General features: G+C 33.9%; 1 protein-coding gene across 7 annotated transcripts in view; it reads left to right on the forward strand.

Annotated features, from left to right (window-relative positions):
• Nucleotides 1-16007, forward strand: part of WAC (WW domain containing adaptor with coiled-coil) — an 81229-nt gene that overhangs the window by 42944 nt on the left and 22278 nt on the right. For 4 of the 7 annotated variants that reach the window (XM_081054754.1, XM_081054753.1, XM_081054756.1 and 1 more), the window contains exons 4-7: nucleotides 654-760; nucleotides 6859-6974; nucleotides 7540-7652; nucleotides 11967-12275. In XM_081054754.1, the coding sequence (XP_080910880.1) occupies nucleotides 654-760; nucleotides 6859-6974; nucleotides 7540-7652; nucleotides 11967-12275 (645 nt within the window). The remainder of the gene's footprint in view (nucleotides 1-653; nucleotides 761-6858; nucleotides 6975-7539; nucleotides 7653-11966; nucleotides 12276-16007) is intronic. The other 3 variants (XM_081054758.1, XM_081054757.1, XM_081054759.1) reach the window with 1 other exon arrangement.

The raw sequence follows: 16007 nt of genomic DNA on the forward strand, positions 1-16007 counted from the left end.
TATACCTTGGCTTTTCTTAAGGCAATAAAAATTATCCTGCCTGATGATTTCTGTGATGTTTAGATTATTCATAAAACTATGAGTTACATTTATGCATTTTTTTAGGTAGATCCTGTTATTAGAAAGCTTGATGACATTTTTATCATCTTAAAAGCAAATACCTTCCTGAGACTTAACTTTTTGAAAACTTTATATTGTTTTAGATGAAAAATTTGTGAAACTATTTAAGAAATTGAAAAATAATTGCAAAAACATATTGGAGAATTGTGACTATTCTGTATCAGTTGAGTTTTTGTGCCCTTTCCTCTATGTATGTTGTGTTTCTGTTTATCCTTAATAAAACTTGTAGTAAAAAACCCTACAAGTTGCTAGAAATGATACAGATGAGGTTTTCCTGATCTGATTATAAATAACATTATTCCATAGGATATTAGCCACGTAGTATATGTGTTCATTAAGCCACATCTTTAGTAGGCTCATAAATACTTTATATATTAACAAGAATTATGAATATGTATATATTCCTAATGCTTATGTAAATGATTTAAGGATATGCCATGATATATATATATATGATATGATATAAGGTATGATAGACCAATTTAAACATGAAACACTTGTAAGTTGTTTTGCTTTTTTTCTTCTTTTTTAAGGGACCAGTTACTCTCCACAAGAAAATTCACACAACCACAGTGCTCTTCATAGTTCAAATTCACATTCTTCTAATCCAAGCAATAATCCAAGCAAAACTTCAGATGCAGTAAGTATATATATGAACATGCTCAATTTTGGGTTTTTTGGAATTTATTGGAAAAACAAACAAACAAAACACCTCACACCAAGTCTTGTTAAATCTAATGTCTTAAAAAAAATTTTTTTTAATCTAATTTGGCCTTTTCTTAATATGTTTGAACTAATGAGCTAGCCTTACTAGAACTGAGGATAGTCAGAAGACACCATTTTGGCATTATTTCGTCAGTATTCCTGTACAGGGCAGAATTTTACCATTGAGATATCGGAGAGGTAAAGAACCTCAGATTATGAAACTTCTGTAGTTAAAGTAATTTAACATTAGCTGCTCTTTCCATAATATATAACTTCTTATATATTTATAGAGTATCTACTGTGTATTATACACTGTTAGACACTAGTCCCTATTCTCAAGGGCATGAAACTCAATGAGGAATTTTAGGTAGTTCTAAAATGAAGCAACTAAGTTTGAATTTTTTTTAATTCAAGATTCAAATGAAAGTTCTAGTGCATTCAGCAAAAATTTAATAATAAGATTTCAATTTGCCAAGTATATTCTAGGTTGTAGAGAAATAGAACCAAGAAAATGTGGTACATCTTAAAGGAACTTTGTGACCTGTGGTAGAGATAGAAAAGTAGACAATTAAAACAGTGCATGTTAAAAAGTTGCTTTGGGAGCATTCAAGGTGGGGCTGGTCTCTCAGCATGGATGAGGAAGGTATTAAAGCATATGCAGTGCTTCCCAACAGATTGAATAGTTGAAGAGAGCTGGAATTTCTGTAGCATGCAGAGGAACAGCACCTACAAAGATAGAGAAATGTAAAATAGCATAGTATGTTTGGAGAACTACAGGATTTTGATAATGTGAAAGAATGGGAGGAGCTCAGGTTACAGAGATAACTGGGGGTTTGATCACAAAGAGTTACATATCTTGCCAAGGAATATGAGTTTTATAGAAAGGCAATGGAGAGCTGTTGATGTAATTGGTAAAGTAACATCATATTTGCAATTTGAAAAATTAAGTAGCCGTGAGGAAAATACATTATAGGAAAGAAAGAACGAACAGCTAGAAGGCATTAGAAGTGTAGGTGGAATCCATCAGATTTTTGCCTTGGATATTTGGGTGATCATCATACCTTAAGCAGCTTTGAAAGATTCTCAGTTAATTATTTCTTGTCCCTTGTTGAAGCAGTATGGATAGTACATTTCCATAGAAAGTTGAGACATCCATGATAACATTTTCATAAGAATAAATTTAGAATAATTTAAAATACTTTGTCAATCAGGGTCCAGTTGGAAAAATAAACATACTAGCTATTTTTAGTACAATTTAATAATACAGAATTTCATATACAGGATTGTTTAAGCAGATACCACAGGTATTAAGGACAAAAAGAAACAAAAAGGGACACTGAGGGAACACATATGTAGTGATTGCCTCTTAGGGCTGAGGAACAATAATAGGAAGAGTTAGGAGTATCAGAATGGAATAGCTTAGAGGAGGAGGCCTGCAGAGCTGGTGTTAGTAACCTCTGAGTGGTGTGATAAAGCTAGGTCTGGTGTGGGGCAGTAGCAAAGAGCTGGAAACTAGAACCAACTGGGGCAAGTAGGCTTTTCCTTTCTCCTGTCTTTCAGTCTTCCTCTAATGCCTACTGTTGGCAGAATCTAACCGGAGGCCAGCTGGCTAAATCGGATGTAATTTGCATTATTCCAGCCCTAGCATCGCAGAACAGACAGGCTATAGAAGGGTGGTTTTGAGGCTGAGACAACAGCTTGATAAAACTTCACAGGTGTTATCATCAAACTACTTGTGATGAGTCATTTTCAGTAAGACATACACTCAGGATTTTAGAATGAAGAGCTCGATTTTTTGTCAAAAATAACTCCATTAATTTACAAAGTTACACTAATGCAAAGTTCTGTTTATCCCTGACAATTTAGATTTGGTATTTGTCTGCCGTTAGGACAGAGGCAGGCCATGTGGACATTATTTTGGTTTAAAAAAACAAAACACCTTATTCACTGAAAACAAATTCCGATTATTTTGATTTTCAAGAAATGAATTAACGTAGTGAAATCAGAATAAATAATAGGCATCAGATAAGCTTGAAAGACCCACACCATGAAGGGTGTCAGGGAATTTCATTACATGAATGGAAACTGAAGACTGTTAGAGAATGGATTAAATGTGTTACCTGTTTTCAGAATCAGGATTTCCCTTTCTGTAGCTTTCAACTAGAGGTATAATTAACCTCCCAGTAGTTGTCTTTTTCATTATAATGTACCCAGCAGATACGACACATATATCAGTTACAATCTTACCTGAGAAGTGGGCTTTTGATCATTTCTGAAGGGTACTTGTAAACTGACTTTGTCTTAAAATTACTTCAGTGGAAGTTTTTGAGTAGTAAGTAAAACATAAAATTACCTTTCATCTAATATTTTCATAATGAAATAATAAATGAACAGATGAGTTAGGTAACTGTCGAGCGGGGGCGGCCGGCGGGCGGCCTGCAGGCGGCCTGCAGGGTCTCTGCTCCCACTCCCCACATAAGAACGCAGGACATGGTGAGGCCAAAAAGGAACACCCACGGAGCCATAGGTAGGGGAGTCATACCACTATATTATCACTGGCGGCATCCGCCTCTGCAATCCGCTCTTGCTAGCCCCCATTCTTTCTGCTAGCGTATCCACAGCTGTTATATTAGTGGCCAATGGCTTACGGGTTACAGCTGACGGCCAACAAGCCACAGCTGCTGGCTATCTGATCACAGTTGATGGCCATTTACTACCCGAGCCAGCACCTTTCTATGTGAGGCCGAGAGCCTGGAAACTGCTTTTTGGGGCTTTGTCCCTAAAGTAACCATTATTTTAACCCAAGTTAAAATAAGGAATAATAATAATAGCTTTTTGAAAAGTAGTTTTTGGGTTTTGTCTTTGAGGTTTTAAATCTGTCTTTGAAAATCACTAACAATATTATGTAGGATACTAGATAGACTTTTGGTTGTACAATGATTTATATTCGCTGTTGCAAGTTGAGTTGAAGTCACCTTATTTTTTCAGTATTAGGATAAGATATTTATATGTAGTTCCCTGCCGAGTCCTGTGATGAACATTTTATTGTTTGACACAAAGCCTACCTAGCCCATGGTAACTATTTAGGAAAAGCTTGTTGAATGTCTCCTCCTTCCTAAATCGTGATAGGGCTTATAGGAATCATATAGACTGTTTAGATAAGTTATGCATACTTGTTTTTTATGTGTGTTTTTAAAGAGACCTCTGAATCTCAGAAATAATGTTTTCATTCTCATTTAAAGATATTATAATTGGAATCTTCCCTGTTAAGTATGCTTCACCAATTTTGATTTGCTGGAAAGCACTTTAAATTCAATCCTAGATGACTTTCCATTTATATTCCAACTCCTCTTATCAGTTAAATATCTTCTGCATGTGTTGGAGCTTTTAAATTTGAGGCTCCCAGGATCTCTTTTCTATAATCAATCTTGCCTGTAGATATTCTACTTAGTTTAAAAAAAAAAGAATTATGAGAGAACTCATAGGATTCCATGAAGTGATTTGTTACAGTGAATGCTATCTTTGATGTTCTTTAATGAACTATTCTTTATTAACAATTCATAAATTTTAAGATTAACTATTTCTTTTTCATAGTTTAACTTAGAGAAGAAGTAGTAGGACTCCAAATTTTGGAGAGTAGAAAGGGAAGGTGCCTTTTTTTTCCTTTTTTTTTTTTTTTTTTTTTAGAGAGAAAAGCAGTATTCATAGAAGAGTTCTAAAAGACGATTTGAACTGATGGAGGGCAAATAGGTGGCCCAGTAACTGTTCAGTGCTAATCTTTTAGAGCAGCCATTTTCGTACTTTTAGTCTCAAGACTGCTCTACATTCATGAATTTTGAGTTTTTTTATGTGGACTCTATCAGTATTTACCATGTTAAATTAAAACTGATAAATTTGAAAAGTAATTCATTTAAAAATCAATTATAAACCCATTACGTATTAACATGTAATATGTTTTTAAGAAAAATGATTATTTCTAAAACAAAAAAATTGGCATTGAACATGTCTTTAATGCCTGACTTAGAATAGTAAAAGATACCTAGAATTTCATATCTGCTATACATTCAATGTTTTGTGATATCAAATCTTTATGCAGTCTCTGGGAAAACACTTTGATAGAATGAGGAGAAAAAAAGACAAAACTATCTTAGTTTTATTATGAAAATAGTTTTGATCTTGTGCAATGATCTCGGAGTCCCTTATGGGGTTCTGGACAGCACTTGCAGAACTGCTGCCTTAGGGTATATGTTGGCAATTACATGGAGCCTAATTTAGAAAACTTGTAATGTTTTCAGGCGTTTTGTTTGGTTAGTTCTTAATTTTAGATACTTTTTTAAATTAAGAAATTTAACACCTGAGGATCTAATGTATAACATGGTGACAATATTAATAACACTGTATTGTATAATTGAAATTTGTAAGAGAGTAGAACTTAAATGCTTTCAACAACAACAAAAAGCAATGTGCGGTGACAGATGTGTTAATTAACTAGATAGATGGGCAGTATCCTTTCAGTGTGAATGTATATCCAAATAATCACTATGTACACTTTAAATATCTTACAGTTTTGTCAGTTAAACCTCAGTAAAGCTGGAAAAAAAATACCTTGGAACAAAAAAGAAATTAACACCTGTTGCACATTAGCATTTTAAAAATTACTTCATTACTTAAAGTCCCTCCCCGCACACACACCTTTACCCTTTTTTTTTGAGCATGAAGGTGGCGTGTTTCGAGAAAGCTGTAACTTACTGGTATGTGATTGTACTGCTATATTTTACAACACATACTTGTACTAACCTAAGATTTGATAGGCAAAATCACTGCAGTGTCATAGACCCAAGTTCTTCAAAGTTCTGGTCTTTGAACTTTTAACTGTCCTGAAGTTGTGCCAGAATATGAATTTACTGGCATTAAATATACTATTTAGTTGATTTTTTTATTTTTGTTTTTTTCTTAAAGCAAGACTTTTGGCTAGGGAAGCAGTGTTGATACCTCTCGTCCAGGACAGGCAACAGTTCCCCAAACTATCACTTTGACTCTAGAGCACTGATCTACATCACTCTCATCTGCCCTGGTCTCCTCTGTCCACCTGCCTCCAAATCTTTACTATTGAACCCAGAAGAAAGGAAAGATAGGCTTCCAAAAGTATAATATTACTTCATTTAATCTCAAAGGTCTTTCGAAAAAATAGTTAAATTCATCTGAAGTATATTTGGGATTCTACCAGATTTCCTGGGGCCAGTGCAAGGCCCCACTTTTTGAGATTAGTTCCATGGAAACTGAGCCTTTCAGATTTGTCTAATTTCGTTGTAATTTTACCGTGCCTATAAAATACCCGCAAGAGACTATATCTGAGAACTTTCAAAAGACAGACCAGTTTTAGTTTCAGGACAATGAGTGATGCTGCTGATCCTATATATTATATGACACAAGATTTAGTTAATACTTGACCCATCTCAGGGATTTTGAAGGTGAAACAAATTCATAGCTCTTAATTAGTTTTGTGTTTACATTTAAGTTTGGTGGTTTTTTTTGCTGTTTTTCACTAAGTAATTGTAAATACAGGACAGTTGTTCTCTTATACTGTATATGATTACTGTTGTGCCCTAAGAGTTTAGAACTGATGTGCTCTCCTGCCATCAAATCAGTCAGTTGAGAATGAGTTCCCTGACCTCCTCTGCCATGTGACTGGATTTCAGCAACTGAAATTATGATAATGGGGAGCTTTGTAATGCCTTTCGAAAGTCAAGATATTGTTAATTTCATCTTTTCTTTCTGTGTCTAATCAACTAGTATTAATCTATTTAATTTTATATTTATAGGGTTTTCCATTATCTTTGAAGGTTTTCATAGACTACGGTCTCCTAAAGTACATATATAGATAGATAATTAATTACATCCTAACTTAGGGCACCTTCATCTTATGAAGTCTTTTCCAATATATGTGCTTTGAAAATCATCTATATTCTTTATACTTCATATCAAGTGGTTAAATAGTATTAACATTTTCTAATTTTTAAAAATATTTTTAAGCCTTATGATTCTGCAGATGACTGGTCTGAACATATTAGCTCTTCTGGGAAAAAATACTACTACAATTGTCGAACAGAGGTTTCACAGTGGGAAAAACCAAAAGAGTGGCTTGAAAGGTATTTGCTCTTAATCTAATTCAACAATATTTTTCATTCTTTATAATATAGGTTACCATCTTAGAACATTAAACATTCTAAGTTTAGGTTTCTTATCATGATACTCCAGTTTTTAATTGCAGTGGTTGGCCTATTGTGTTTTCCACTTATCTTTACTATTTCTCTGTTTACCTTTGGGCCCTATCCACAAGGGCTTTCAGTATACTTAATTTAAAATTTCATATTAGTCTACATTCGTGTTATCGTCCTGACAATTTGTAATGCATCTTCATTTATAATTCTTGTAGGGTATTATTTTTCCTTCATATATGTAGAATTAATGTTGCAGAGTTTTGGTTGTAGGGTTAATGGCATAAATAATTGGTATAATATTGCCATCAATGAGAAACATTTAATATTCTGTTTGCTGCCTCCCATCTGCCATGTGAGTTAAATGATTTTATGGCTATGTTCAATTCTTTTATTTTCTATATATCATTTCTTTGAACATTTGGCCAGAAGTGTTATATGTGGACTCATTATATCTGGTATAATTTTTATGGGTTTATGTATTTTTTATTTTTAGAGAACAGAGACAAAAAGAAGCAAACAAGATGGCAGTTAATAGCTTCCCAAAAGATAGGGATTACAGAAGAGAGGTGATGCAAGCAACAGCCACTAGTGGGTTTGCCAGTGGAAGTAAGTATTAATTTTCTTCTTCGAAACAATAATGATGTTTGCCATTCCTGTAGTTCATTTATGTTACAAATATATGTATGCATAACCATTTATATATGTAAACTAATATAAATAGAAACACATAAGGTTTCCTTTATGTTGGATCTGTTGCCCTAATCTCTACCATATTTTCCCTGAAAAGGGAAAAGTATGCGCAGTGGAATAGTACACACATGTATTCATCGCTGTCCTTACTGGCTATAATGCAGTTGAGTGCTTAAAAAAATACAACTTCGTGTTGTGGATTTACTTCTTTTTAAAACAGGAACTTAACCCCCCACCCCCAAGTTGTATACTATTATACTAGACACTGAAATCCCTTCCAACACTCCCTGGGTTTCAATCTAATAATTGAATCAGAGCTACCCACAGATAGTGACATCAAAGTACCTATTGGTGTTTTGTGTTATCAGTAAAAAACTTGTTTATCCTTACATTTGGAAACTGATTTCAACATGATCATAGATCTGTGTAACATCTCCATACTGTAAGCATACTTTAATATTCTTTTGAGGCCAGATTTTGTCCAAGTGGGCAAGATGAGTAACATACATTTGTTTTTAATTCAAATTGTATTTGAATGTGATGCTTTTACTAAACGTGCTCTATTTCCAGTGTCTTCCCTTGTCTAGAATAAAATGTAAATGCCACACAGAGTTCTTCGGCCCTTTATCAAATTTTGAAATTTCAAGAATTTTAAAGTGTGTTCTAGGAATCCTTAGACTTAAGCGTTTGAATCTTCCTCCTATAATTCTAAACAAAAAATGTAGGTGGTCTATTTGATCTCAGCAAAGAATATTAATTTTTTTGATGGGAAAAAATTATTTAAGATTAAACAGTAACAACTGTGCAGGACTGAATGTTTAAAGTATGTTCCTTAGAATATTTTATTTTTTAGTGAAATTGTACTTAAGAATTTTAGAAAACAAAGTGATTTAAAGTACTGAAGTTACGAAATAAAGAATATTGTATTTTGAGACAGAAGAGTGGGGTGCTAGCTCCATTTCACCTAATACCTAAGTAACTGACTTTTGGCAATTAAAAATGAGATAAAGATTTTCTTCTCTAGGTGTAAAAAAAAAAAAAAAATAGGTACCCAGTTTGTGGGCCTCCTGAACAAATTGTTCGGAAGTGTGGGTGGGTATCGATAAAGAATGGCAAAATGAGTGTAAAAAGAATAACTGTTTAGTTATTGGGCTAAGCCTCTCTTAGTGGTTGATGGTTCCCAGAGAGGAAAAAGGATCAGAGCCTAGTATGTCTGCTTTATTCTTTGCAAAATAACCTGTCATTTAAGTCACTCCTTCTCCACTGGGGTAGAGAAAGTGAAGGCAGTAATTGAGATCTGGTAGAAATATTGACGGAAGTAAAAATATTATTTTTGTCTTTTAGTAAGCCATGTTTAAGGAAATAAAATCAGTTGTGTTTTTAAATTGTTTATCTTCATGCTTTATGATTTCAAAAGTAATGCACCCTTGTTATTTAAAAAGTAGAAAAAATTTTAATCCCATACCCAGGGACGTTTGGGGACATATACTATTTTCTATCTCTTCATGTAAATGTACATATTTTCCACCAAAAATGGAATCATATGTTACTGTTTTTAACCTTTTTGTTCAGTAATATTTCAAGGATATGTTTTTGTGTCAGTTTATAATTCTACGTTTGGTATGTTGACTGCGGGGTATTCCTTTTTTGGATGTGCCCTTATTTATAAATAATTCCCTCTCAGTGGATATTTAGGTGGTTTTTAGCTTTTTCCTATTGTAAAAACAATGCTTTGATTCCTATCTTTGTTCTTATCTGATTACTTCCTTAGCTAAATTCCTAGAAGTGCAAATGAGTCAAATGAGTCTGGGTTTGTGTTGAAATGTAGTCATGTATTGCACTTTTTTTGACTTTTAAAGTATTGTTTGGAAAATGACCTTAGCTGTATTGCTGCTGCTGCTGCTTTTGTTTTGTTTTGTTGTTGGTTCACGGAGCTATATTTGGTGTGTTGTAGTTATACTAAGCCATTTAAACATTTAACTTGGTCTGTCCAAAAATGTTGGCAGAGTTTTCCCATATATCCAATACATTAGTGTTCATGTAGGGTAAGGCTTAAAGCTTTATAATTCCTAACTGCCAGTAAAAGAAGTGTGTGTATGTGGGTGTGTGCAGAGGGCACAGGGAGGATTGGGAAGATTTATATGTAAGGACATAAGGGTAGACAGACAGGTTTTTAGAGGTTCTTTGGCTGTCTGGGGTTTTTTTGTTTTGATTTTGCGGTATAGTAAATTTATCCACAACTTTACATTGAAAATTATATGGATAAAATTTTTAATTTGATATTACTGCTACTAGATTATTTTTATCATCTTTTATATGTGCCTGATAGAGTGATTGCTCTATGGTTAGAGAAACCTTATCTTGGGGTTCCTCGACAGTAACACTAATTGCATTTTGGGTCAGGTATTTCTTTGTTGTGGGATGTTGTCCCGTGAGTGTTGTAGGATGCAGAGCACCGTACCTGGCCTCTACATACTAGATGCCAGCAGCACACCTCCCCTCTCCTCTGTTGTGACAACGAAAAATTTCTCCACACATTTTCTAAATGTCCTTGTTGTGGGGGATGTGCAAACAGTCACTGCCTGTGTTCTGTAGAGTTGTGAGTAATAGAAAGCTGGTGCAGCTATATCTTCCTCAGTTCCTATAACGCTGCTGCCGTGTTTTTCTTCCCCAAAGCTTACAAACTTTAGAAGAAGTATGTTTAATTTTCATCTGAATATGTTTACTTCATGAATTTTGACTGTTTTAGTCATACAGAACTAAAAGGAAATTCTTGGTAGGGGAAATAAAAGTTCTGGGTAAGCAAGTCACAGGATTGGTGGGAATTGGGCGTGGTATTACTTGTTATGTCTGTCTCTAAAAGTTTCTATTGTAATAGTATTCTTTTCAGGAAGAAACTCTAGAATAAAGCTTTTAACTTTTATGTGCATGCAAGTTGATAGTATTATACAACAAATATATGTGTTCTGTGGTAGCCCAGTCTATTTGTTCGTTTTTCTGATACAGTAATATATGTGTAATTCCTAACACTAAGTTTCATTTAAGTCATTAAGTCAGAAGACTGTTTTGATCTGATTGAAGTTTTTCGGCAGCACCTTTGGTTTTGGTGTAACATGTAGGAGTTGTGCGCCGATGACTTGAAAACTGACTTGTAGTTGCAGCGTACTTCCTTCCCTGTGCTGTCTTGGTCTCTAGACTTGGAGGAACCGTGAAACGGAAAAAAACAACACAATATTCAACAGGGAGGGCGTCCTTTGGTAATATTATCATTACATAGCATGTGCTTGAATCTTAAGATGTTTCTCTACTTGGGAACATAAAACACATGATTTTAATTCTTCAGTTACTGATTATTATAATTTAGGCTGGAGGATTGGTTTTTTTTGATAAATACAAATTTTGTTACTGTGATGGTTGAATTTTTCCTCCTTTTGTAGTTTTTGTAGAAGCAAAAGTACTTATTTCTGACTTTAAAATATTTTTGTAGCTTTAAATTGGAAGAGGCTCTATATAACTGATAATAAACAGCAAGCTTTTTTTTTTTAACTATACTGCAGATGTAGGTCTTCTTTTTTCAGATAGCATTATTCGTAACCTGATTTTATAACCAATTCTGGTATTCGTTAGCATTATTAAAATATTGATTTACTTAGCGGAATGCACACAGTTCATTATAAATTCAGTCATCTCAAAATGAGGTCATTTAAGCCCTAGCAGAAACTACTTCAGAGCCCATTTAATTAGCTACGTTAGTGTTCAGAAAAATCAGGCTAAATAAAGCTAATATTCCTTTGCAGTTGAACCACTGTGGATAATTCAGTTAATTATTAGAACCTGTGATCTATATTTTAAAAGAATGGACCATTTAGTTTTTCAATTTTTAAAATATTTAAATATTTTTTATTTGAGTAAAATGTTATAACTCCATATATTGATTTTTTTTTAATGTTATGTTTGAACAATGGTGTGGTTCTAAAGAATCCCCAAAAAGTAATAGCCCACTTGAAATATAGATTAATATTTATAGTGGAGCTAACTTCTTCCAGCATTTAGATATTTATATGCTAGTAGTAAAACTGCAGACACTAACTGGGCTTGCAGTTTTTAAAAAAGATATAAGTACAGGTATGTTGGTAAATTAGCTGATGTTCAAGACAGGATTCTAACGTAATCTTTTTTCTTCCCCCTTCCGTCATTCCAACATCTCTTTTTTCGAACTGTGAACTAAAGTGGAAGACAAGCATTCCAGTGATGCCAGTAGTTTGCTCCCACAGAATATTTTGTCTCAAACAAGCAGACACAATGACAGAGACTACAGACTGCCAAGAGCAGAGACTCACAGTAGTTCTACGCCAGTACAGCACCCCATCAAACCAGTGGTTCATCCAACTGCTACCCCAAGCACTGTTCCTTCTAGTCCATTTACGCTACAGTCTGATCACCAGCCAAAGAAATCATTTGATGCTAATGGAGCATCTACTTTATCAAAACTGCCTACACCCACATCTTCTGTCCCTGCACAGAAAACAGAAAGAAAAGGTATGGCATTATTACTAGATGCTGCACGTTGAACTATAGTTTGAGTTTCTGATTATATTACATTATTTCCGTTAGCTTAAATAAGACTCTTATACATTTTTTAAAAGGTTTAGAATGTTACTGAATAGATGTAGGTCTAGAGTTAGCCATATTTAGCTTTTTCTTTTAATTTTTAATTATGAAGCCTCATAACTGTTTTTTGTCTTTGACACTTTGAAATCCAGTACTATAAGTTAGTAATGATTTCTTTAAATAACTTATCAAAGCCAAATGACTGTCCCTACGTATTTGTATACAGTAATTTTCAATTTTTGTGATAATTGTCTTGATGGTTTAGTTTAGAAATTCTCAATTTTCTATTAAAATTCAGTATGAATAGAGACATTTAAAAAACTTGTCATTTACATAGCATGCAATTATTGATTTCAGTTTGTGAATTAGAACATTGGGTCATAGGCCACAAGATAAGGAGTCTTAATTTCTGAAGAGTAAAAGTTAAACTTTGCAACCCAAACTGTGTTTATCCAACTCAGTGCTAATAACCATAGCATGTTCAAAAAATTTAGAAAAAGATTGTGCCAGCTGCTCTTTGGGAGATGACACGTAAACAGAAACAGTGATGGGATAAGTATGTTTGCATAGACCACTAACAATCCCAAACTTATACTTTATAGTGTGTTTTAAGAGACTAAAGAAATGAAAAGACAATAAGTAAATAAATTATCATGGGTAGACCCATTAGTAGATTAGCATTAGGAAATGTTGAGGAACTTTTAAGTGTCATGGGTTTTAGGAGATGCTGCATGAACATAATGAATCTTTAAGCATTTAATCTATTGTCTGATTCATTATTTCATATTGATTTACTTTGTTGACAGAGGGTTCAGATAATTGCATTTCTTTTGCTTTTAGTTTCCTCTCCTTTTATGCATGTTATTTGAATTTCACTTATAACAGTTGTTAGACATTACTAAACCATACTTTCATCATACAGTACATAATATCATCAAATTTTAAATTCCCCAAAGCTGGTTTGTATCAAAATTCATATCGACTTAGCCCGTGTGTGTGTGTGTGTGTGTGTGTGTGTGTGTGTGTGTCCGTGTCCCAAGATTCTCTGGGGCAGGTCTTGCCCTACATGGACTCAGGACACATCCTAGCTGGTCTCTACTACCTGCCCCCCCTCACCCCATGCCTTATCATTTTGCCTTCTAGAGCTCAGCTGAGGGCCAAGGGCAGGTGTGCAAGCCATATTTACCCTGATGCGGAATTAAATGAAAACTGAATTAATGCAGTAATTGTTAATTTGATAGTACTTTCTAAAGGATGTTAGGGTTTTTCAGTTCTTAAATAATTTCATTTTGATTTATTTGGTTAGAAAATTTTATTTTAAAAACCCTTGTCAGTTTTTAAAAAAAAAATCCTACTGTCTTTTAAAAGTCTATCTAATTTTACTTCTTGTTGACTTAACACTTTTTAATCTCTTAACTCCTTTTTAAAACTTCTTCCCTGTCTTCTGGGATACTGCTGCTCTTCAGTTTTCTAGTTCTATTATCTTCCTGCCCTTTAAATATCAGTAGTGTTTAGTCTATTTAGTCTGATTTGTTTTGTTTTTTTTCTTGCTCAACTTGTCTTCTTTTGCTGGGTAGTCATTCTGTGACTATGTTGTATGCATAAGTGACTTCCAAATCTTTATTTCTAACTCATATCTACCTGTATCTGCTTCCTTTCTGTAAGCACTTGGTATTTGTTATATCTCAGAATACAGTGTGTCCCAAATTTTTCCCTTTTCCCACAGTTTATTCTTAGGTTGTCAGTAAGTGACAACACTGTCCCCCACCACCCCAACTATTCCTTGTTATTCAACATTCTTTGCCTACCCTCTCATTGACAAATCTTGTATTCTTCTTCCTATATCTTACCTGTTTATATTCTTTCTCTTGTTTATACAACTGTCATTGAAATGACATCAAGTCATCTCTCCTGAGCTAACCTTCTCATTATTGCTCTGCTTCCTTCTACCCAGTCTGTCCACTTATGGTGGCATCATTATAACTTTTAGATTGGATTGTGTCAACTTCCTTGCTTTAAATTTTCTAATGGTTTCCCATTGTCCAAAGAATAAAGTTCATATTTCATAGTAAGGTTAAAGCAAATATTTGACAGTCTGGTTGCAGTGTTTTACTAGCTTGACCTCCATCATTCTACTCTTACATTTTCTATAATTCTCCTGTTAGAAATTTGTACACTTTTGAGGGCATGTTATGATCTTTCCTTTTATGAGCCTTTGTTGAAAAGAAAGACGTGTTCTTTCATCTATTACCATCCTGTTGAACTCAGTACTTTTTCTTTAAAAGCCAGATCGAATGTCCTTTGGTTCTCAGCATCAGTTAACTTCTCCCAATCTGTTTCCCAGATTGTACTGTTGTGTATTATAGTATTTATCACATTATAATTTTAGTTTCTTCAATTAGACTGTATCCTGTTTAGGGTTAGACATTATGTTTTATTGCGTTTTGTACTTCGTTCACCTTCTGCCCTCTTAATTCCATGCTTCAAATGCTATTTCTAACATACTTGACAATTAAAAATAACTGTGCCAAGTTTAGTGCTAAGTGTTTTATAGACATTTTTAATTTATTCCTTAAAACAACATTGTGAGGGGGAAAGTATTGTCTCTCAGATGTGAAGAGCCTAAATATTACCACAGTCTAAACACAGTGTTGTATTAGAGGCAGCTTCTCAAATCCATGTTCTTTCCATAAAACCATAGGAAATGAAAGACCTAACAAATCTATATTTATTTGAACTCTAGTAATTAAAAATTTCTGACAAATCATCGGTGATTCAAGTTTAAATTCTACACGATGTTTGCTAATCACAAGCTTTATATAAAAAATTTATATATAATAATTTTATTGAACTTAATGTTAGAAACTTGATTACTTTGGAATTGCCTCTTTGTATAGGAGAAATTGTACAGTCTCTCCAAATACTTCTGCTTGCACGTGAATTGAAGATAATATTTAGTTTCCTTAAATTATGTAACAATTTGGATCTTTTCAGATTGCTTTCCAGTTAGTCTAAATTTGTGAAAAATTCCATTTGAAATGTTTTTTTTTCTTCAGTAGAGACATTCATGTTATTTAAATTAAACTTCCTCTTGACTCTTCTCATCAACATAGTGATTTCCTTATTTGGATTTTCCTTAACGACATATATGAAGACGTTGATGGTTCAAATAAAATTGGTTTCTTGGTCATAAGTGCTCACAGGACACTAAGCTGTATCTGAGGATGTCAACAGTAGGATGCTGTGGTAAATGATACAAGAGCAGGGTCTTTCTTAACCATGGATCTATCCATAGTGCTTGACAAACAATAGGCACCCAGTAAATACTTGTAGATGGATAAGTAACTGAAAGAATGGTAATGAGTGTGTTGAGGGTTGGGAGAAACACCTGCCCTGGTCATGATTTTAAATATGTATTTGGAGAAAAAGAAGAGTGTTATATATGTTGTTCATTTCCTTAAAGGATACCAGCAGTAGGTTTAGATTTGTTTAATACCAGTGTGTCTTTTGAGAAAAAATCGTAAAATAAGTCAATATCTGTCCTTGCTCAAGAGATAGAAGTGTGGAGAAGCTGTGAAGCCTTTCGGTTTTAAATTCTGGTGTTAGGTAGGGTGAAACAAGGGCTGTGGGATCAGGTACCTCCTTTTAGATACATATCTG

Source organism: Rhinolophus hipposideros (genome assembly GCF_964194185.1).
Source record: "Rhinolophus hipposideros genome assembly, chromosome: 1".
Classification (NCBI taxonomy): Eukaryota; Metazoa; Chordata; class Mammalia; order Chiroptera; family Rhinolophidae; genus Rhinolophus; species Rhinolophus hipposideros.